This window comes from Jatropha curcas, chromosome 9 (genome assembly GCF_041381405.1).
Source record: "Jatropha curcas cultivar XTBG-Jc1 chromosome 9, XTBG_Jcur_1.0, whole genome shotgun sequence".
NCBI lineage: Eukaryota > Viridiplantae > Streptophyta > Magnoliopsida > Malpighiales > Euphorbiaceae > Jatropha > Jatropha curcas.
In genome coordinates, this window is record NC_143159.1 from 3,206,085 (window position 1) to 3,227,746 (window position 21,662).

A 21,662-nucleotide genomic window follows, 5' to 3' on the forward strand; every position below is an offset into this window, starting at 1 on the left:
GAAATAAGAAACTCACTCCTTTGCTTAACAAAGAAGGCAATAACCAACATCCTACATGCCCTGTTTTTGAACTTCGGGCTTTACTCTGTTTTCCTTTTCTGAGAAGTGGTGCACACTGCACAGTGCACTTTTAGAATTTTGTTCAATTTATTGTTTTGTTTTCGTGTTCATTATATATATATATATATATATATATATATATATATATATATATAAGTTGTTTCTTTCACTCTGGTAAATTTAATTTTATAAAATTCAACAGATTTATAATCGAGTTTTGTACTTTTAAATTCATTTATTTATACCAAAACAAAGTAGTAAACATTCAGAAAACTTGATCTCTTCATTGTCAAGATAACTGGGGAAAAAAAAACCTAGCTCCTAAAGCAAACTAATATTTCACACTTTCACAGGCTTGTGTTGGACTGACACTAATATTTAACGCTAGTTTCTTCTGCACATTGATTTTTCCTCATGTAAGATCTACTTCAAAGTAATTTGGAAAAATGGGAGATGAAGGATCAGAATCCTAAATATATTAGTCTCTATATCGCTAACAATTGAACATGTGATTCCAAAAACCATCGTTTAAATCTATAGATATTTTGCTAATATCTTTCATAAGCATTTCAACTGTTCTTCCTTTAGGTCCAGGTTGCTTCTGACAGCAAGTGTGATTCTTCCTATCAACATAAATATCACTGCCAAATATTTCAAAAAGCCCTTCTCTTTATTTATTTTTTCAATGTACTTCTCCAAAGAAAAGAAAATCCAACTAAGAAAAGAAAAGAAAAGAAAAGTTGCAAAAGTTTCATTTTAAGCATGTTTGCCACAGTATGCTCATCACATCATTCTTAATTATGCATAAACAAGGAGGTATCTTGAATAGAAATTTCACTTCCTTTTTTGAGATGACTTTTTCTTTTTCTTCTTTCTTTCTTAGCAAATAGTAATAGTTAGGACTATGTTAAATTTTCTGTGCCTTACTGCCTTACACAGTGAACTTTTTTGATATTTACAAATTGATGTTGGGATTTTAACTTAGCGAGTTGTTGAACCTGTTTTGTCTTCGTCACTGTAAACCAGTTGTAAATCTAATATCAGATCCTACTTTCCAAAACTTGACACTAGATACTAATGGTTCCTGGCTAAAACTGACAGTAGGAATCTGGTCCACGCATTCTTTGCCTCAAATGGAAATAGAAGTTAAATAATCTCAACTTCCTAGAGTGCAGAGCTGCTAAACACAATCATGTATGGCGCAAGAGCATCTCAACAACTTGACTCATGGTAGGTCTTACGTCTTTGTCTTCCTCCACGCATTGCATAGCAACTTCAATTAGAATTTCTAACATGTTCATGTCCCATTGGCTACCAATTGCAGGATCTACAATCTCTTGTATCCAAACTGCCATGGATTCAGCTCCATATTTCTTCTCCCTCACCCTTGCCACTAACCCCTGGTGCTCTCCCACCCCTTCACTGCCAGTTGTCTGGAAACCATTTCCAGTCGCCATTTCCAACACAACCATCCCGTAGCTGTAAACATCAACTTTTGAAGTGATTGGTAGATTCAAAATCCATTCAGGAGCCATATAACCTCTGGTGCCTCTTATTCTTGAGAAAGTTAGATCACTAGTGCCATCTCTGTTTAGAATTTTTGACAGGCCAAAATCAGCTACTTTTGGCTGAAAATTAGTATCTAGTAATATGTTTTGAGGCTTCACATCACAATGTAGAACCCATTCTAAGCATTCCTCGTGCAAGTAAGCTAGGCCTTTTGCAATGCCTACAGCAATATCGAATCCCTTCTCCCAATCAAGCACATTTGACATTAGATTATCAGCTAAAGATCCATTTTCCATATACTCGTACACCAAAAGCCTGTTACTTCTCTCTGCACAGTATCCCCACATATCAATCAAGTTCATATGGTTTAGCCTGCCGATTGTGCTTATTTCTGCCAAAAATTCTTCTTCTCCTTGGTTAGCTTCATTTAATCGTTTGATCGCGGCAATCCGTTGATCAGGTAAAACTCCCTTATAGACAACACCAGCTCCTCCTCTTCCAATTTCTTTGGAAAAATCACATGTGGCCCTTTTTAACTCTGCGTAAGAGAATCTTCTAAAGCGAGTGGCAATCGCAAAATAGCCTTGTTTATTAGCTGCCTCTGAACGTAGTCGAGTTCTATATATGAAGAGAAGTGCGACAGATATGCTAACCACCTCAATCCATCCAACTACAGATGCACACCAAAGCAAAATCTTCAACGATCCATTTCCACCTTTCTTGTCATAACTCCTATTTAAATTCTTCCTCAATGGGATCGAGCAATTTAATTGAAATTCTTGCAGATTTCCCTTTAAAGAAGAAATCTCAGATTTTCGAAACTTCAAGTGCAGAGTTCCATTAAAATTTGCTGAAAGGTGTCCGTTACGCAGTTCCCTCTTTGGATAACAATTATAGTGACCGTCATCCTCTATGAATTTATGTTGAAATCCTTTGCAATTGCACATGTTTAAACAAGTCTCTTTACACATTGCAAAGGTGTAATTTTTAAGCAGGTGTATATTGTAGCCGTAAAAATCAACGTGATGGAGTTTGACAAAGCCGACATCTTTTTTCTTGCATGGAATCTTGAATTCTGGTTCGCATCCATAGCTCCAGTCCGTCTGATTCTTCATCTTGAATCTTGGTGGACAAGTACATTTCCTGCCAAGATTCCGATCATAAATACAAATGCTATTGGGTCCACAAGCACCATGAATCCTACACGGTTTGGATGTAGCATGCCATGTGACAGACCAAGTCCTATTCTCCTCTTCCAGACTGTAGAGTCTAAGATTGCCATCAAAATCCAGAGTCAGTCTTCTATACGGCCCTTTACCATAATCAAGAGATCGAAACTTCACTCCATCGGAGGACAAGAAATGGCCTTTATCATCAAACACCGCAATTTTGCTATCGTTATATCTTGACCTGTCGATTTGATCGTCCAAAAGCCATGGATCGGGCCAATATACGCTTGATGTTTCAGGGCCATCAAACACAAGAAAGAGAATATTATCCTGGTGGAAAAGAAGCTTGTAATAACCAGAAGAGATATCCGTTTGGCTTCTTGAAGAAACAAGGCGAACGTTTTTGGTGAGTGGTTGCTGAGGTAGAAGAGTATTTGTTGGCGAATCAAAGCTCTGCCAAAGTTTATCACCCTCCATACTTTGCAGCACAAGGTTGCCATTGTTATGAAGCTGAAGCTTCATTGAGGAGACAGAGGCAGTATTGGTGGCCCAAACGATGGACTGACCGGCATCGGTTAAGATAAGATTACCTGTTTTTTGCAAAGAGAGCTTTGATCGTCTTCCATTAACAGGCGTATCGCGATTAGCCATCCAAACCACTGTGCAATTTTTTCTGCAGAAAGGTTGATTGAACCAAATGGCAAAACAATAAGCTTGATCGCCAATAGGGTAAAATCCTGCAGAGAAAACGCCATTTTCTGAAATTAAAATGTTTCTGCATTTTCCACGGAGAGAGATGTTTGTTTATTCAGAAAAGTATGAGAGCCTGAACATAGAAAGGGAAGTGAAAAAACTAGCAAGAAAAACCGAGTGGCCATGTGGGAACTAAAAATGAGCTGAAAGCCTGAAACAGAGAAATAAATTCTATCTAGTAGTATTTGAATGTTAAATCAGGTTAAATAGGTCGTTGTGAACAAAACAGAAAACACAATGATACTTTTCCACGTACAAATTGTGGAATTTTATCGTAAGTATTTACACTGTGATGTGACAATTTTTGTAATCAATTCACTTTGTTTCCAGTTGCGAATTTTGAAATTAAATTTAAAAGGTTTTATGCAATTTTTATTTACTAAAGTTAATTTCCTGTAAGGAAATACAGTACAAACATTAATGTTTAGTCTCTCTATAATACTGTATAGACTAAAGCTGACGACTTGTGTCTCCCCATGACACGCAGGTAAAAGACCATCACGAAAAGGCAAGAGTTGATGGTGACAGCTCCCCCTATCCAAACCACCAAGTCAATGTAATGGTCAATAGAGTAGGTAAACGAAAGGAAAAAACGTTTAATTTCTCCACTAACTTATTTACATAAAACTTAATTTTTTATATATTTTAAGTTTTAAATTTACACTAAAAGAATAAATTTTAATTTTTTATAAAAAATAATTTTTAATATTTTAACCAATAAAAATCATATAAAGATATGATAATAATTAAAAAAAAAATTACACTCACATTCACGTTCACTTTGATCTTGTTCAGCAATAATTTTTCATGTAGACGGTCAATAACATGATTTTTATTCTAATGTTTAAAGATGTTATTTCTTTTACAATTAATTTTATCGAACAACCTTTATGAAAAGTCATCTATAAAACAATTAAATTTAATGAACTGGATTTTTATGAAAAATTATTTTGCCTAGTTATCCTATGCTTAACAATTGTTATAATTTTAACAATTCTGCAAAACCTTCTACTCCAATTAATAATTCATCTCATTAAAAAAATGCACTTCCCACAACAACAACAATGAAAAGGCAAGCCATTGTTAATTAAAGTAAGAGTATTTTATTCAAGTTGTTTTGGCAAGGAAAACTTCCTGAGAAGCTGATGCCAACATAATTCAATTCCTTCTAAATCCTGAAAGAGCTATTTTTAACTGATTCCTGGTTAACCACTTTCTTTCCTATTCAAATTCATTATTATTATAACTCTCAACTATGTAATAAAATACTGATACAACCTTGCTTGCTGTTGCTAACGATCGACTTCATGGTGTAGAAGCATCTCGACCACACGACTCATGGGAGGTCTTGAATCTCTGTCTTCCTCCACACATTGCAGTGCTACTGCAACTAGACTTTCCATCTTATTAATATCATATTCATATCCAAGAACAGGGTCTGTTATTTCTTTCACCCAAGAAGGAGACACTGTTCCATCACCTCCATTCTTCACGTCTCTAACCCATCCCACTAATCTTTTATCCTTTGCTTCTCCTCTGCTTCCATCATCACCGTTTTCATACATTGCAGCAATTCTTCTCCCTGTCACCATCTCCAGCACGACAATTCCATAGCTATAAACATCCACTTTAGAAGTAATTGGGAGATTGTAAACCCACTCAGGAGCCATGTAACCTCTGATTCCTCTAATTCTTGAGAAGCTTGAATTGCTGGTTCCCGCTCTGTTCAGTATCTTTGATAGACCAAAATCTGACACTTTTGGCCTGTAATTAGAATCTAATAATATGTTTTGAGGTTTCACATCACAATGAAGAACCCATTCCAAGCATTCTTCATGCAAATATGCCAGGCCTTTTGCAGTGCCTAAAGCAATACCAAGCATTTTGTCCCAATCAAGGGACTTAGAAAAAAGAGCATCTGCCAATGAGGCAATGATCCATTCTCCATGTATTCATACACCAAAAGCCTATTCTTTCCTTCTGCGCAAAATCCCAACATATCACTTAAGTGCATATGATTAAGCCTTCCAATTATGCTTATTTCTGTTTGAAATTCCTCTTCTCCTTGATTCGCTTCAATGACTCGCTTAACTGCTATAATTCTTTTATCAGATAAAATTCCCTTGTAAACAGTACTTGCTCCTCCTCTTCCTATTTCTTGGCTGAAATTCTTTGTCGCCTTCTTTAATTCGGCATATGTAAACTTCTTGAATCCAGTTGCACTAGAAAGGTAGCCTTGAGCAAAAGGGTCTGAATCGTGTCGATTTCTATCTAAATAAATGAACACCAGAAAAAAGGTACATAACTCCCCGAATCCAATCACACAAGCACACCAAAGCAAAATCTCCAATGAACCATTGCAGCCATTCTTGTGATATCATATGTTCAATTGCAGAATAGGCTGATAGGAGCAATTCAAATGTAATTCTACCAATGAATCCTTGAGAAAGGATATTTCAGAATTTGCAAATTTCAAAAAAATAGTTCCATTATAATTTGGGGATCGGTGTCCATTACGCAGTTCCTTCTTTGGATAACAGTTATAAACCCTATTTTTCGCAATGGGTTGGTACTGAAAGCCTTTGCAATCGCACAATTCTAAGCAAGCCTTCTTACACATCTCCAGAGAGGAATTTTTTATGATGTGGAAGTCGTAGCCGTAAAATTCAGTACCAAGGATTTCAACAAAGCTAAACTCGCTGTGATTGCATGAAAGTTTGAACTCTGGTTCGCATCCATTAGCCAAGTCACTCTTATTCTTAATTTTATAACTTGGCGGGCAAGAACACTTCCTGCCAAATTCTGGTCTATAAAGGCATATACTATTTGGCCCACAAGCTCCATGAATCGTACACGGTTGAGGCAGAGCTTCCATGTAACTAACCAATTTCCTTTTTCCTCTTCAAAACTGTATAATCTAAGATTACCATCGAAATCCAGAGTCAATCTTCTTTGAGGTCCAGCGCCAAAATCAGCTGACCAGAACTCTACACGATCAGATGACTTGAAATGGCCCTTAGTGTCAAATACTGCGATTCTGGTGTCGTTGTATCTCGACCTACCAGCTTGATAATCTAGAACAGTTGGGTCCGGCCAGTAAATGCTTGATGTCTCTGGGCCTTCAAAGGCGAGTCGAAGAACGTTATCATAGTCAAAGAAAAGCTTGTAAAAACCAGAAGAAAATTTGGTTTGGCTTGCCGAGGAAATAAGCTGTGTGTTTCTAGTGAGTGGTTGGTGAGGAAGAAGGGTATCTGTTGGTGAAGCAAAGCTTTGCCATAGTAAGACACCATTATTGTCGTGAAGAACAAGATTACCTGAATTATTCAGGCTTACTTGCAAGGAGGTTATAACTGAAATGGTATTAGTGGCCCAAACACCGATCTGACCGGCGTCGGTTAAGGTAAGATTACCGGTGTTTAAGAGGGAGAGTTTTGAGCGTTTTCCATTGACAGGAAAATCACGGTTGGCCGACCAAATTACGGTGCAATTTGTACTGCAAGATGGCTCATTAAACCAAATGGCAAAGTAGTAAGCGTTGGTACCAACACAGTAAAATCCAGCGGAGAATTTGCCATTTGGTGAAACCAAAACGTCGTTCGGATTGTCGACGGAGAGGGAGGAACCTTTGTTTAGAGTAGAACGTGGAATGCAACAAGAAAATGGAGTTGATAGCAGTATAACCGATGCAAAAATCAAGGTAAAGTAAGGAGTACCCATAGATGGACGCTTGGAATTTTAGTTGGGCATTCTTCTGTCGAGAGAGAATTTTATAATGGGTAGAAAATTTTCTCACTTTTTATCATGATTCTGCTGCAGTAAAATTTTATTACTCCTCTCAAAAGAAATAATAGAAAGTGTGATTATCAGTTGGTGTCGAGGGAAAGTCATAGAGGTATTTATCAATGTTTTGTAAGAAATTATTGTTTTCTTTTGTAAAGCTATCAAATTACAAAATAATAATTTCAGTTATCAATATATATTTTTTATAAATCGTAATAATATGTACAAAGTGATTTTTTATAAGGTTGTCATATTATAAAATAATAACTTAATTTATATTTTATAAAATATTATTTTTTTTTTTTTTTGTAAATGTTTATGATTTACAAAATAATTGCTTAGGTTGTCAACATTTTATAATACTTTGAATATTTTGTAAAAGAGATTGTTTTTCTTTTGTAAAAGTTACTGGTTTATGTTCATAAAGTTACTTTGGCTATATGTTCTATGTAAATTGATTGATTTTGACAAGATAGGTTTAGCTTCATTACAGGAACCTAGTAATTTATTAACACTGTGATAAATGTACAACACTTATTTATTTTCCCGCTGGCAGAGAAAGGCAAACTAAGCTAAAACAAAGAGCATAATTAAAAATAACAAGGCCATTGCAGCTAATTTAAGAATTTTTTTCATAATCCCGCAAAATCAGCTCCAAAACTTGGCCCATGGTGGGTCTTGCATCTTTGTCTTCTTCCACGCACTGCAAAGCCACTTCTGCCAGAATTTCTAATCTATTTATGTCATAGTCATTTCCCATTATAGGATCTATTATTTCTTTAACCCAAGACTCCTTTTCACCAGCTCCGGATTTTTTCTCTCTCACCCATGCAACTAACCTTTTCTGCTCCACATTATAAGTCGTACTATCAACTTCCTGGACATCCATTGCCGGGCTCTTTCCTGTTACCATCTCCAGCACAACAGTTCCATAGCTATAGACATCCACTTTAGAGGTAATAGGTTGATTGAAAATCCATTCAGGGGCCATGTAACCTCTTGTTCCTCTCAATTTTGAGAATCCTGAATTCCCACCATTACTTTCATTATCTCTACTTACAAGCCGAGACAGACCGAAATCTGATACCTTTGGCTGGTACCTAGAGTCTAAAAGGATGTTCTGTGGTTTTACATCGCAGTGTAAAATCCACTCTAAACATTCTTCATGCAAATAAGCGAGGCCTTTAGCTGTGCCTAAAGCAATTTCAAATCTCCTTTTCCAATCAAGTTCTTTGCAAGAGAGATTTTCTGCTAAAGATCCACGTTCCATATACTCATAAACCAAAAGCCGGTGCTTCTGATCTGCGCAGTATCCCCACATGTCTATTAAGTTCATGTGGTTAAGCTTTCCAATGGTGCTTACTTCTGCAAGAAATTCAGCTTCTCCTTGGTGAGCTTCGCTGAGTAGCTTAATTGCTGCAATTCGATCATCTGATAATTTCCCTCTATACACAATTCCTCCTGCTCCTCTTCCAATTTCTTCTTTGAAATTTCGCGTTGCTTTCTTCAGCTCTGTATAGGTGAACCTTTTGAAACCAGTCGCAGCCTGGAGGTAACCTTGTGTGGTAGCACCTCGGTTCTGTTGGTTTCTTACAACGAAAAGCAACACAAAAATTATACCAAAGATTTCAAACACTCCAACTCCAATTGCAAACCAAAGCAAGAATTGAACTCGCCAAACTCCATGATCTACTACATATTTTCTCTCTAGTTGCCTGATAACGTTATGAGGGCAAGTATGCAACAATTCACTCACAGTTGGCCAGCTATGGTCAGAGTAGTTACTGGTCACAGGCACTTTCAAATATAGATCTCCTTCAAAACTGGACTGTCGCTGCCCATTTAGCAAAAGAGTCTTGGCGAAACAGTAAGGAAGATCGCTAGGATGGTCATGCTTGACAAATTTAAATTGAAAGCCTTTGCAATCGCATCTCTGTAAGCATTTATTCTTACAGTCATCAAAGGTGGTATTAGGATAGAAACCAAAATCATATCCATAAAACTCTACGTGACGGAGTTTAAGGAAGGTGGACTCTGTAGTGGAACATGAAATATTAAATTCCGGTTCACAACCTCGAGACCAGTCTGTGTAGTCGACCATCTTAAATCCTGGAATGCAAGAACACATTTTACCAGAGATCCGACTATAGGAACAAACACTATTGGGTCCACAAACTCCATGAACAGTGCATGGCTGAGAACTGAGCTCCCATGATACAACCCAAGAATTACTGTTTCCCTCTCCTCGACTGTATAATCGAAGATTACCATCGTAATCAAGCGTTAGTCTTCTCTGGAGTCTCTGCCCATAATCAGCAGAATGAAAAGTAAAATTATCCGTAGCAGCAAAATAACCCAAGGAATCGAGTATGGCAATTCTGCTGCTATTGTACGTAGATCTATTCTCTTCCCATGGCAAAGCTCCAGGGTCAGGCCAAAAAACGCTTGAGATCTCAGGACCATCATAAAGAAGACGAATAACGTTATCGTTGTCGAAATAGAACTTGTAAAACCCAGTAGAAAAATTGCTTCTGCTTCTGGATGAAACAAGCCGAGTTTCTTTAGTGAACAATTGTAAAGGAAGCAGAGTGTCTGTTGGGGTGTCAAAGCTCTGCCAAATAATAGCACCCTCCGTGTCGTTTAGAACAAGATTACCATTGTCTTGAAGGTTCAGCGACAATAAAGAGAGCGAAGTAGTATCAGTGGCCCAAACAGGGGGCGATCGACCAGCGTCAGTAAGGACAAGATTACCAGTTTTTAGTAGAGAGAACTCGGAGCGTTTTCCATTGACTGGTACGTCACGATTGGCCATCCAAACCAGAGTGCAGTTGCCATAACCGGTGCACGAAGGGTCATTGAACCATATGGCAAAGCAGAAAGCATTTTTGCCCACGGGGTAAAAGCCAGCAGAAAATGTTCCGTCTGGTGAAATCAAGAACGAGTCCTTGTCCTCCACAGAAAGGGAAGAGCCTTTACGCAAAGTGTTTAGAGATGCTGATGAAAATGAAAATGGTGGTGATATAGTCAGAAACAGGAGAAGCAAGGAAAAAAGGGAAGCCATTATCAAAGCCACAATAGAGGAGCAAAGGATCAAAAGCATTTAACAAACACAGACGACTAAAATGAATGGTGGTAGTGGATACAACAGCCAATAGATTTTTTTTTTTTTTTTTTGGCATTGACTTAAATATCTTTTGGTCTAATACAGTAATACACTACAGGATTCCCACGATCAAACGTAATGGTGGGCTCCATGAATTTATGTTAAAGGTTTTACAAGTCTAGTAAATCCATCCATTATCCTACAAGTCACGGACTTATTTTTTTTTACTTCTTTTTTTTTTTAAATTAAGGTACCTATTGTTTTCGATTAAATTTTTAATTTTTTTTAAATAAACAAAACTTATTTGTTTATATTTATTTAATTCTTTTTACTTTTTAGAAAACTATTTTTAAAATAAAAAATAAATTTTATGTAACCCCACGTAGTGGTTTACATAATTATGTTTGTGTTTTTAATTATACATTTCTCATTTTTTATTTATAAAAAAATTTATCCTCATAAAGTTATTATTATTATTATTATTATTATTATTATTATTATTATTATTATTATGTTCTCTATCTACATAAATATAATTTCGTTCATTTATCTAAAGTATTAAAGTAGATAATTTTATCTCTATTTTGTTCTCTATCTCTTCTCTTTTTATTATTTTTATATTTCTTATTATTTTCTCTATCTATTTAAATCTAATGTCATTTAATATTATTTACTTATTATAATACTTGGATATTATATTTTTATTCAATTAATTATATATAATAATCAATAGTTAATGTAACTTTAAAATTTAAAAATTAAAGTGTGAAATAATTTTATATAATTTGTCTCAAATTTTGATTTTTAAAATTTTTATTATTAACTAAAATCTTTATGGTTTAATGCGAGAGAAATTCGATAATTGGAAGAATTTTTCATATCATGAACCAAAAGAAAAGAAAAATAAAATTTAGAAAAAGAAATAAGTTTAAAAAAATAAATAACCAAAAACTAAAAATTACTTCATGTTTTTAATAAATAAAAAACTAAAAACAAACAGGTATAACAAACAAGCCCTAAGATTTTTGTTTGATGTATGCATTCTCTTTCATATCAAACAAATTGTAATTCATGGAAAGGAATATAACACAATTGAACACTTTGTTTTGATATATATATATATATATATGGCTAATAATCATTTTCAAGTCGCAAAAGCATCTCAACGACTCTGCTCATAGTGGGCCTCGCATCTCTGTCTTCCTCTACACATTGCAATGCTACTTGAACCAGAATTTCCATCTTAACTTCATCATATTCTCCCTTCAACAAAGGATCTATGATCTCTTCAAACCACGACGCCTTTCCATCGGCTCTGTTTTTCTTCTCCCTCACCGATGCTACCAACCTTTTATTATCTATTTGTCCACTAACTTCCATGACCGGACTCTTTCCAGTTACCAGCTCCAAGACAACAATCCCATAACTATACACATCCACTTTGGATGTGATTGGCAGGTTAATAACCCACTCAGGAGCCATGTAACCTCTGGTTCCTCTTATTTTTGAGAAATTTGAATGATTTACAACCTCGCCTCTGTCTTGTAGCTTGGATAAGCCAAAATCTGCTACTTTTGGCTGGTAATTAGAGTCTAGGAGTATATTGTGAGGCTTTACATCACAGTGTAAAATCCACTCGCAGCACTCATCATGTAAATAAGCCAGCCCTCTTGCAGTGCCTAGTGCTATATCAAATCGTTTCTTCCAATCAAGTGCTTTCAAGGAGAGATTTTTTGCCAAGGAACCATTTTCCATATAATCGTAAACCAAAAGCCTGTGTTTCCCTTCTACACAATAGCCCCACATCCCAATCAAGTTCATGTGGTTAAGTCTTCCAATAATACTGACTTCTGCTAGGAACTCTGCTTCTCCTTGGTTAGTTATATCAAGTCGTTTGATTGCGGCCACTTGACCATTCCATAGTGTCCCTTTATACACAACTCCTCCTCCTCCCCTTCCAATTTCCTCACTGAAGTTTCTTGTTGCCCTTTTAAGCTCAGAATAAGTGAATCTCTTAAATCCAGCTGCTATGGAATGATAGTTTTGCGTAGCTTTATTGGAGTCCTTCTGTGACTTCATCAAGAAACACGTAACAAGAAAGATGCCAATAATCTCGATTCCCCCTAACCCACAGGCAAACCAAAGCATGAATTTCAAGGTCCCATTTTCTCTCTCTTCTGAATAAACTCTATTTAAAGGCTTGACAGGTTCAATGGAGCAATTTAGCTTAAAATCGGATATTCCTGAAACTACTTCCATATTGGAGAATAGGCTTGATTTAGGAACTTTCACATAGAAGTCACCACTGAAACTTGGTGTGCGTTGTCCATTTGCCATTATCGACTTTGGGTAACAACTTGGAGTGATACTGTTCTCAATATGTCTGTACTGAAACCCTTTGCAATTGCAAGATTGCAAACATATTTTCTTGCACATCTCCAAACTCACGTTGGGAAAAGAACCAAGATCATTGTGATAAATTTCGACATGTCTGAGCTTCATGAAACCAGCCGTTTCATTATCGCAGGAGAGATTGTATTCCGGTTCACAACCATCAGACCAGTCAGCAGTATTTCTTCTCTTATATCCTGGAAGGCAAGAACATTTGTTACCAGAAACTGGATCATAGCTACATGTACTGTTTTGTCCACAGATTCCATGAATCTCACATAATTGAGATTTGGCCTGCCAGGAGACAACCCAAGTTGGGCTATCCTCCTTTCGGCTATACAAGCGAGCATTTCCATCATAATCAACTGTCAATCTGCGCTGGATTCGTACTCCATAATCTGCTGATATAAAACTGAAATTGTCAGATGAAGTAAATCTGCCTAAAGAATCAAACGAGGCAGTTCTACTGTTGTTGGATCTGACCCTTCCGCCTTCGAAACTCCGGAGCCAGGCATATGGCCAGTAAACAGAGGAAAGCTTTGGACCATCATAGAGTAGAATTAAAATCTTATAGCTATCAAAAATCATCTTGTAGTAACCGGAAGAAAAGTTTGCTCGGCTTCTCGACGAGACAAGCTGCGTATTCCTGGTGAGTGGTTGTGAAGGAAGAAGAGTATCTGTAGGTGAGTCAAAGCTTTGCCATAAAACACCCTCTGTATTTTGTAGAACAAGATTGCCATTGTCATACAGACGTAACTCCGTTGAGGAAAGCGAAAAGGTGTCAGTTGACCAAGCGATTGATTGACCGGCATCGCTTAATATAAGATCTCCCGTTTCTAGCAACGATAACTTCGAGCGTTTGCCATTAACTGAGAAATCACGGTTTGCCATCCAAACAACAGTGCAGTTGTTACTGCAAGATGGTTTGCTAAACCATATAGCAAAACAATAAGCATTGTCGCCGACGCGATGAAAGCCTGCAGAGAAAACTCCGGTAGGTGAAATCAGAACGTCCTCTGGATTCTCCACGGACAGAGATGAGCCTACGCTTAAAGCAGAATAAGATATTGAAGATGATAAAAGAGGTGATATAATAAGAAACAAGACCAGCAAAAAAATACATATATTCTGATCCATATTGAACTTCATGAAAGTTTATCCAGAGGAAGCTTGGCCTTTGCCAACTTAAAAGCTTAAAGTAGCTGCTGGGGCTGAGCCATGTGAAAGGAGATGGATGATAAAACTGCGGCGAAACTTCCTAACTAGGGTAGGAGCGTTACAGTTTTGAGGACATTATAATTAGTAATAAAAAAATATTTAGTTGACATCAAGTTCCAAAATGGGTGCTTGACTGCTTTTATATGGATAAAAGGAAAACGAATCGCTCGTGTTATGTACTGACCAACCAGTACTGGAATAGCCACTAAAAAAGTCCGATTATAAAGTATTTTTGTCCCTTACTTTTTTCCTTTGAAAAACACGCCGACGCAGTAAACTGTATAACTGCCACTAATTCATCATTATCCAATAATTATTATCCGATACAGTCATTTATTTTTCAAACAAATTCAACATATCATTATATTATTATTACCAATATGAAAATGCTGCATATGGTTCCCACAAATTTTTTCTTTCAAAAAAAAAAAAAAAATTATAATTACCAAAAATAAAAACAACAGTCAAACCTTGTCTTAATATATTAATTATGTACAAATATTTAATTATTTACCGTAATGAGACTGATTAGGTAATAGCACAGTCCAAAACAAAAATACTGGTGTCGTTATTACTCACTGAAAATTTTACTAGTGTATAAATTTGTTTTAAGAGTCTGTTTGCTGGAATTAAATATGTAATTAGCAAAAAAAAGTGAATAGATTAATTGATATAATTCATGCAAAGGAAACATAAAAGACCATCTTTGATAATGATTCGGAGAATATAAAATTAAATACTGCAAATTCAAAAATTATAATTAACTACCGACGCCCATGACCATAAAGAGATTGCGGACGAGGAATTTCTTGAGCAAAACCATGTCAAACAGGAAAATTCTCTGATGGCTAGCAACTTGCACTTTCTTTGTTCTCCTCCATCAATTTAATCCTAATTATTAGACTCATTCCCGCTACTGTGAATTAAGAGAGTATGAACAGAGAAGGTTCTTCTGATTTCCTTCTCCGGTTCAGCCGCAAAGCTTACAAAGAAATTTTGCTAATTGGTGTGCTGTCTACGAAAATTCTTACCCATAGATGGATTAGAAAAGCAGATATAAGAACTCATTAACATGAGAATTCAGATGCCTGGTCAATACCAAGAAATTTATTTCATTTCTATATATATTCCATTTATTTATAATTAAATTTCACATTTAACGTAATATAATTTGTATTCTCTAAAATAATATTTATAAGAGAGAGACATATAGAGAAAGAGAGTATTATTGTTAATTCTGAAAGAGGTTCTAAAAGAAAATGGAAATGAGGTTACTTTAGTTCTATGAAATTCACTTAGAATTTCAATGGTTTTAAACAGAGAACTATGGAATTGCAAACAAATTCCACAAAAATTCTGTGAACTTGAATTTTCCAAACATATGGAAAACATCCTTTGGAATGTCTATAGAAAGAGAGACGAGCTTTGGATTAATTGACTCAAATCCTATGGTTAAATGTATTCAACATATTAACCTAGAAACAATGTCATTGACAAAACCTAGCACCATTTTGTGATTGAAAGAAGAGCGACTGAAATTTATCTTTCTTCTTGATGACTGATAAATAAATACAGTTGCCCTTGTGTTCTATGCAACTTCGGACATGAAATTGGCGAAATACAGATTATGATCACCCAAAATCTGGAAATAACTAAAGGGAAACAATAACTTAAATTAATCACAGGCAGACATTTAACGCATTAATTGAACAGTGTCCCTAGTGGAAAGAACTATCCCTGAAGCTTAATCCAGAAGGCCAATCTTTAAGGACAAAGAGAAACCAAAGAAGACAACATAACCACTTCTTGACAGTCTTAGCCATTCTAGTCTCTTCTTAGAATCCCTATTGTAGGTTTTCTTCTGATATAAAGGTATGTCCCTCTCCTAAAGATTGCATAGCATCAAGCACCAACTATTGGATTCTCGTTTCTTAATGGGTGATTTGTCAAAGGTATTGGATTCTCATTTCTTAACATGTGATTCATCAAAAGGTTTAAAGTGCCTGACAGATATGTTGAATTCCATTGAAATTGTTAGAAGAGATGTACCTAATGCAATGATATATCATTTGTATCTCCTGCCCTTACACCTCAACATAATCCTCTTTTCTGCTGGGTGTTTTGCTTCACTATCTTCTAGTAAATGATAAGTAGAGAGGAAACCACTCTGATTCTTCCATTGAGACCTGCATAAAGATGCAATACATCAATATAATAATATTCTTAAAGCATATTTACAATAAATAAAAAATCATAATATAAGAAGGATTACATGAGCAGCATAACCATACTGTTAGTTTAAAATGGACTATAAGAAGGTGAATAAAGTTATCTCCTTTGGTTGAAGAATCTTTAGAAATTCTTCCAATGGATTTCAAAGCTGTTGGTGCAAATAACATGAGAAATGATGGATTCTTGAGAAAATTTTGGACCTAATAACCCATCATAACCAGCTTAGAACCGAAACCAGACAAAATGACATAACAACCTCAAAACATTGTTCCCATGGGCGTTGCCGTTTTCCTGTTTTTATTTATTCTTGCACCCTTCCTCCCCTTTGAGTATGATGGATGTCTTCATCAGAGTCCAAAATGATTTTAAATACTATCATTTGCTTGCTCGAACAGTCATTGTCCTGAGTAAATCTTTAACTATATGTACTAATTCAGATTAAGATATAGATACTACCAAGTGTAAATGAAGATCCACCAAAAGAATTATTCATGGTCAGAGTCCAGGCTCATACTAGGGAAAGTTGACTATTTTGTTGCAACTCCATCAGAGTATCCTCCTCACTATTTGCATAGGCTAACAATTGCTCTGGCAACTAAATTGCAAACTCCATCCAGATACAGGTTTTTAGCGGGCAGGTTGACATGGCTGACTCTTTAAAAATGATTTTTAATACTCGCCCATTAGTGTTGATGATTATGAAGAAACTACACACACCCACGCTACCAAATCCAAGATGCAACAGGCATAAAATAGGCATTAAGGGTTGAAGGTCTAGAACTAGAACCAAAAGCCTGCTCGATTGTAGGTTGAATAATGTAAATGAACGGTCATGAAAAACAGGCAAAAAATTTACAAGACAGATTATATACCCATAAAAATCTACAATGTAAAAGATTGCATACTCAAAAATCAGAGAGGCAATTATATTTTGCTATTTGGACCATTACCAACTAAACGCAAAGAGACTCACCAGATCACCAAAATGTAAATATCATAATAAATGCAGAGCCAGTCTACGTACATTCATCCTTTCCTCGAAAAAGAGTTCAAAGCTCTGCACAAGTAGACTCGTGTAGCAACAAGCCAACTATTTTTAATCCAACTTCATGTTTTCCAATCAAATCCTGACCAACCCATCATTTATAGAAACAAAAGATAACATAAATTTTTGCCTTTAGTTGGATTTAGTGTTTAGGACATAAATTTCAGATAAATTGATGAAAATATGGTAAGAACTCAGAAATATAAAGTGAAGATGCTCAAGTGAACGAGACCGTTCAGAAACCTAGGATTAAATGATTCAGGAGGAAAAAATTTCCGTCGTATTGGCAGACGACAAGGAAAAGATCCCCTGTTGTCCACAATCGAGGGAAAAGTTTGCGCTGTACATTAATAATCAACAGGCATTTCAAACGGAAAAAAGAAAAAAACAAACTATCACCTGTTTCAGTGACCGGAGTCAACGTCCTCCGTTTTGGAGCCGTTTGCCCATTCCATTTACTCATCTTTCAAGCTCCTTTTCCACATGAGACCTAACCCATACCTCAATCGCAGCTGCTGCAGCTACTTCTTGCTTCCGGTCACCAATCTCTGCCTACTGGAATACCATCAAGGCTTATCAAAGATTCAACATCTGAACAAGTTGACAAAAGTTTTGAACTTGTTAGCCACAAGTACAACTACGAGGAATTGGAGAGGAGTAACATCGTCTCGATGAACGATTCTTTTGGGAAATGGGCTCGTATCGCCTGTTATATTGGAATTTCAAAGGGAACGATCCGATTTCGGGCCTCTCCAGAATTGTAATTTGGACCCCGCGGCAAAAAGACCAACAAGCAGGTGAGTTGTATCGTTATATCGTTGTTGATGAGTTGAAACAACAAGCAGGATTATGTTCTGCTCCTATATATTTGATCTTCTTCTTCTTTTTAATTTTTTAGTCAAATTTGTACTCTTTTTTCTTTTTTATCTGGCACATTAAATTTTTTTTCTTTCAAAAATATCTTAATTTTTTATATATTTATTAATTGTTATTAGGTATAATATTTTTTTCACCGAGTTAAAAATTATTATTTTAAAAAAATTCAATTTTAAGGAAAAATATTATGATTTAAATGAAACTGAATTTTTTTTTTCTTTTTACAATAGCAAGGGAGCCTTAATAAAATATAATTATTTGCGAAAATAATGAATGTACAATATAGTGATTAGCCTAATAATGATTATTTTCAAGGAGCTGAAAATTATGATAATTTTTTTTATTGACGATTATTTTGAGTGGCAATTATTGATTGGTTGGTTTGATGTATGGATTGACTCGTACAGACATGAAGTTTACAAATTTTATCTAAAAATATATTACAACAATAATGATTTTGATGAAATTGAAATATTTTTACTTTATTATTATGCCTACTATATTTTGGACTACAAGGGAATGAAAATAAATTACATTACAAACAATCTAGGGTAGAAATTCGACGAAATAGATGCCTAAGAGAAGAGAACCGCCAAGAATTACCCCCTCTGGGAAATACACACTTGCCAATTCCTATTCACCAACTTGATTTTATTCACCATGGTAAAAACAGAATTATCACCACTAGTTTCTTTAGTTATCAGTTCTACCAGGTTCAGTTTATCAACTGACCCTTGTTTATTAACTTCTTCTCCCGAGCTAGCTTCAGACCTAAAAAAAGATAAATTCTGCCATCAATGTAGAGCACCTGCTACCATTAGCTGCATCCTCCCATCCAAGAACTACTGTGAGAGCGGATAACGCTACCTGTACTTTATTTAAAGAAAGAGTATTGGATAAAAAAAAAAAAGAAAAAGAAAAAGAAAAACCTCAAGTGCCGAATAAGAATATTAACCTGGAGACAATAAGGATGGTGAATGGTGACTAGTGATTAGCCTAATGATTTTCTAGGTGTAGAAGCATTTCAACGACTTTGCTTATAGTAGGTCTAGCATCTCTGTCTTCCTCCACACATTGCAGGGCCAATGTTACAAGGGTTTCTATCTTTTCTTGATCATATTTTCTTTCCAACGTGGGATCCACAATCTCTTCAATCCATGAGGCCATTCCATTAACTTTAATTTTCTTGTCTCTCACAATTGTCACTAATCTTTTGTGCTCTATCTCTCCACACGTTTCTGTGCTATGACTTGCTAATGTTGCTGGATTCTTTCCAGTAATCATCTCCAACACAACAATCCCATAACTGTACACGTCCACTTTGGATGTGATTGGCAAATTTGAAACCCACTCAGGAGCCATGTAACCTCTAGTTCCTCTTATCTTTGAGAAGCTTTCGTGCTTGCCTCTGCTTAATAGCTTGGATAAGCCAAAATCAGATACCTTTGGCTGGTAGTTTGAGTCCAGGAGTATATTTTGAGGCTTTACATCACAATGTAAAACCCACTCTAAGCACTCTTCATGTAAATAAGCAAGTCCTCTTGCAGTGCCTAAGGCGATTTCAAACCGCTTTTGCCAATCAAGTGCTTTTGCAGACAAATTTTCTGCCAAGGATCCATGCTCCATGTACTCGTACACCAAAAGCCTGTGCTTCCCTTGTGCACAATACCCCCATATCTCTATTAAGTTCATATGATTAAGCTTCCCAATCGTGCTTACTTCTGCTAAAAATTCAGCCTCTCCTTGTTTAGCTACATTAAGTAGTTTGATCGCTGCAACTCGACTGTCGGACAACACCCCTTTGTATACAATTCCTCCTGCTCCTCTTCCAATTTCCTTGTTGAAGTTTCCAGTTGCCTTTTTGAGCTCAGAATAAGTGAATCTTTTAAATCCAGTTTCTGCAGGATGGTAGCTTTGTATAGCTTCATCGGAGTCCTTCTTGGACTTAATCAAGAAACACCAGACAACAAGGATGACAACAATCTCTATTCCCCCTAAACCAAAAGTGAAACTACGTACGAATTTCAAGGTCTCACTTTCGCTGCTTTTTTGATACGCTCTGTGCAAAGGCGCTCCAAGTTCATTGGAGCAATTCAACCCTAATCCTGAAACAGCTGTATGATTATCTAAGAATAGATTGCTTTTGGAAACTTTCAAATAAAAGTCTCCAAAATAACTTGGGGTATATTGGCCGTTAAACAATTTCATTTTAGGGTAACAATATGGAGTTATTGGATCATTCATATCGTACCTATATTGGAACCCCTGGCAAATGCATGATTGTAAACATTTTTCCTTGCACTGCTCTAAGCTGACATTTTGATAGAGGTCAGCATCGTAGCCATAAAATTCAACATGTTTAAGTGGAATGAAAGTGGCCTCAGGGTCATTGCCACATGAAAGATTGAATTCCGGTTCACAACCATAAGTCCAATCAGTAATATTCCTTATCTTATAATTTGGAAGGCACGAACATTTGATACCAGAAACCGGATCATAACTGCATGTGCTGTTATGCCCGCAGATTCCATGAGTCTCACATACTTGAGATTTGGCTTGCCATGAAACAACCCAAGTTGCGCTGTCCTCCTCTCGGCTATATAGTCGAGCATTCCCATCATAATCAAGTGTCAATCTTCGCTGGAGTTTCACTCCATAATCTGCTGACACAAAATGCCAATTATCAGAAGAAGTAAACTCTCCCAGCGAATCGAATGAGGCAATTCTATTACTGTTGTATTGAAACCTTACTTCCCCCTCTGTAAGCCATTGGTATGGCCAATATGTACTTGAAATCTCTGGACCATCATAGACGAGACGAAGAATGTTATTTTCATTGAAAACTAGTTTGTAGAAACCAGTAGAAAAGTTGGTGCTACTTCTTGATGAGACAAGCGGACGATATCTGGTGATGCGTTGAAAAGGAAGAAGGGTATCGGTAGGTGAATCAAAGCTTTGCCAAATCACAACACCTTCCATATTTTGAAGCAAAAGGTTACCAGTATCGTTGAGGCGTAACATTGTCGGGGATTGGGAAGAAGTATCTGAGGACCAAGCAGTAGACTGGCCAGCATCTGTTAAGATAAGATTACCAGTTTCTAACAGCAAGAGCTTTGAGCGCTTGCCATTAACTGGGAAATCACGGTTTGCCATCCAAACAACAGTGTAGTTGTTATGGCGAGTTGGTTTGCTGAACCATATAGCAAAAGAATAAGCATTGTCACCAACAGGATAAAAGCCAGCAGAGAAAACCCCATTTGGTGAAATCAAAACGTCCTCTGAATTATCCACAGATAGATGTGAACCCCACCTTAAAGCATAATCAGAAGCAGATAATGAAATAAAAGGCGATATAACAAGAAGCAATACAATCAGGAAAAACAGTATATCCATTTTAAAGCTCATGAAGATAGAAGTGCAAGTTTGATCTCCTTGCAGTTCGAAGTTGCGCAAGGGTTAAAATAGTACGAATCTGAAGTGTAAATGCAAACATTCTTTCCAATTCGGACAAAGATGTGCGATAAGA

The 21,662-nt window shown here is 36.2% G+C and overlaps 4 protein-coding genes and 1 pseudogene across 6 annotated transcripts; all 5 read right to left on the bottom strand.

Moving 5' to 3' along the window:
• Positions 1-614: 614 nt before the first annotated feature.
• LOC105631019 (putative receptor protein kinase ZmPK1) lies at positions 615-3,629 on the bottom strand. The gene has a single exon (XM_020678031.3). The coding sequence runs from the start codon at positions 3,387-3,389 to the stop codon at positions 1,251-1,253; it is 2,139 nt and encodes a 712-aa protein (XP_020533690.2). The 5' UTR covers positions 3,390-3,629; the 3' UTR covers positions 615-1,250.
• Positions 3,630-4,571: 942 nt separating this feature from the next.
• On the bottom strand, positions 4,572-7,426 carry LOC105631017 (putative receptor protein kinase ZmPK1; annotated as a pseudogene).
• A 332-nt stretch (positions 7,427-7,758) lies between these two features.
• On the bottom strand, positions 7,759-10,420 carry LOC105630903 (putative receptor protein kinase ZmPK1). The gene has a single exon (XM_012212894.4). It carries the CDS (start codon positions 10,369-10,371, stop codon positions 7,891-7,893), a length of 2,481 nt encoding a protein of 826 aa, XP_012068284.1. The 5' UTR covers positions 10,372-10,420; the 3' UTR covers positions 7,759-7,890.
• An 895-nt stretch (positions 10,421-11,315) lies between these two features.
• On the bottom strand, positions 11,316-18,107 carry LOC105630902 (putative receptor protein kinase ZmPK1). Of its 3 annotated transcripts, none has more exons than XM_012212893.4 (4): positions 17,660-18,107; positions 17,240-17,342; positions 16,033-16,169; positions 11,316-13,742 (listed from the first exon to the last, which is right to left on the bottom strand). In XM_012212893.4, exon 4 carries the CDS (start codon positions 13,654-13,656, stop codon positions 11,506-11,508), a length of 2,151 nt encoding a protein of 716 aa, XP_012068283.1. In that variant the 5' UTR covers positions 13,657-13,742; positions 16,033-16,169; positions 17,240-17,342; positions 17,660-18,107; the 3' UTR covers positions 11,316-11,505. The 3 variants fall into 3 exon arrangements, with proteins under 3 accessions (XP_012068283.1, XP_012068281.1, XP_012068280.1); XM_012212891.4 differs by having other exon boundaries at positions 11,316-13,808; XM_012212890.4 differs by lacking the exons at positions 16,033-16,169; positions 17,240-17,342; positions 17,660-18,107 and having other exon boundaries at positions 11,316-14,356.
• A 990-nt stretch (positions 18,108-19,097) lies between these two features.
• Positions 19,098-21,643, bottom strand: LOC105631016 (putative receptor protein kinase ZmPK1). The gene has a single exon (XM_089726110.1). The coding sequence runs from the start codon at positions 21,539-21,541 to the stop codon at positions 19,133-19,135; it is 2,409 nt and encodes an 802-aa protein (XP_089582236.1). The 5' UTR covers positions 21,542-21,643; the 3' UTR covers positions 19,098-19,132.
• Positions 21,644-21,662: the final 19 nt, after the last annotated feature.

Excerpts from the sequence above, each read along its gene's own strand:
- LOC105631019 (XM_020678031.3), bottom strand. The coding sequence starts at position 3,389 with ATGGCTAATCGCGATACGCCTGTTAATGGAAGACGATCAAAGCTCTCT.
- LOC105630903 (XM_012212894.4), bottom strand. The coding sequence starts at position 10,371 with ATGCTTTTGATCCTTTGCTCCTCTATTGTGGCTTTGATAATGGCTTCC.
- LOC105630902 (XM_012212890.4), bottom strand. The coding sequence starts at position 13,914 with ATGAAGTTCAATATGGATCAGAATATATGTATTTTTTTGCTGGTCTTG.
- LOC105631016 (XM_089726110.1), bottom strand. The coding sequence starts at position 21,541 with ATGAGCTTTAAAATGGATATACTGTTTTTCCTGATTGTATTGCTTCTT.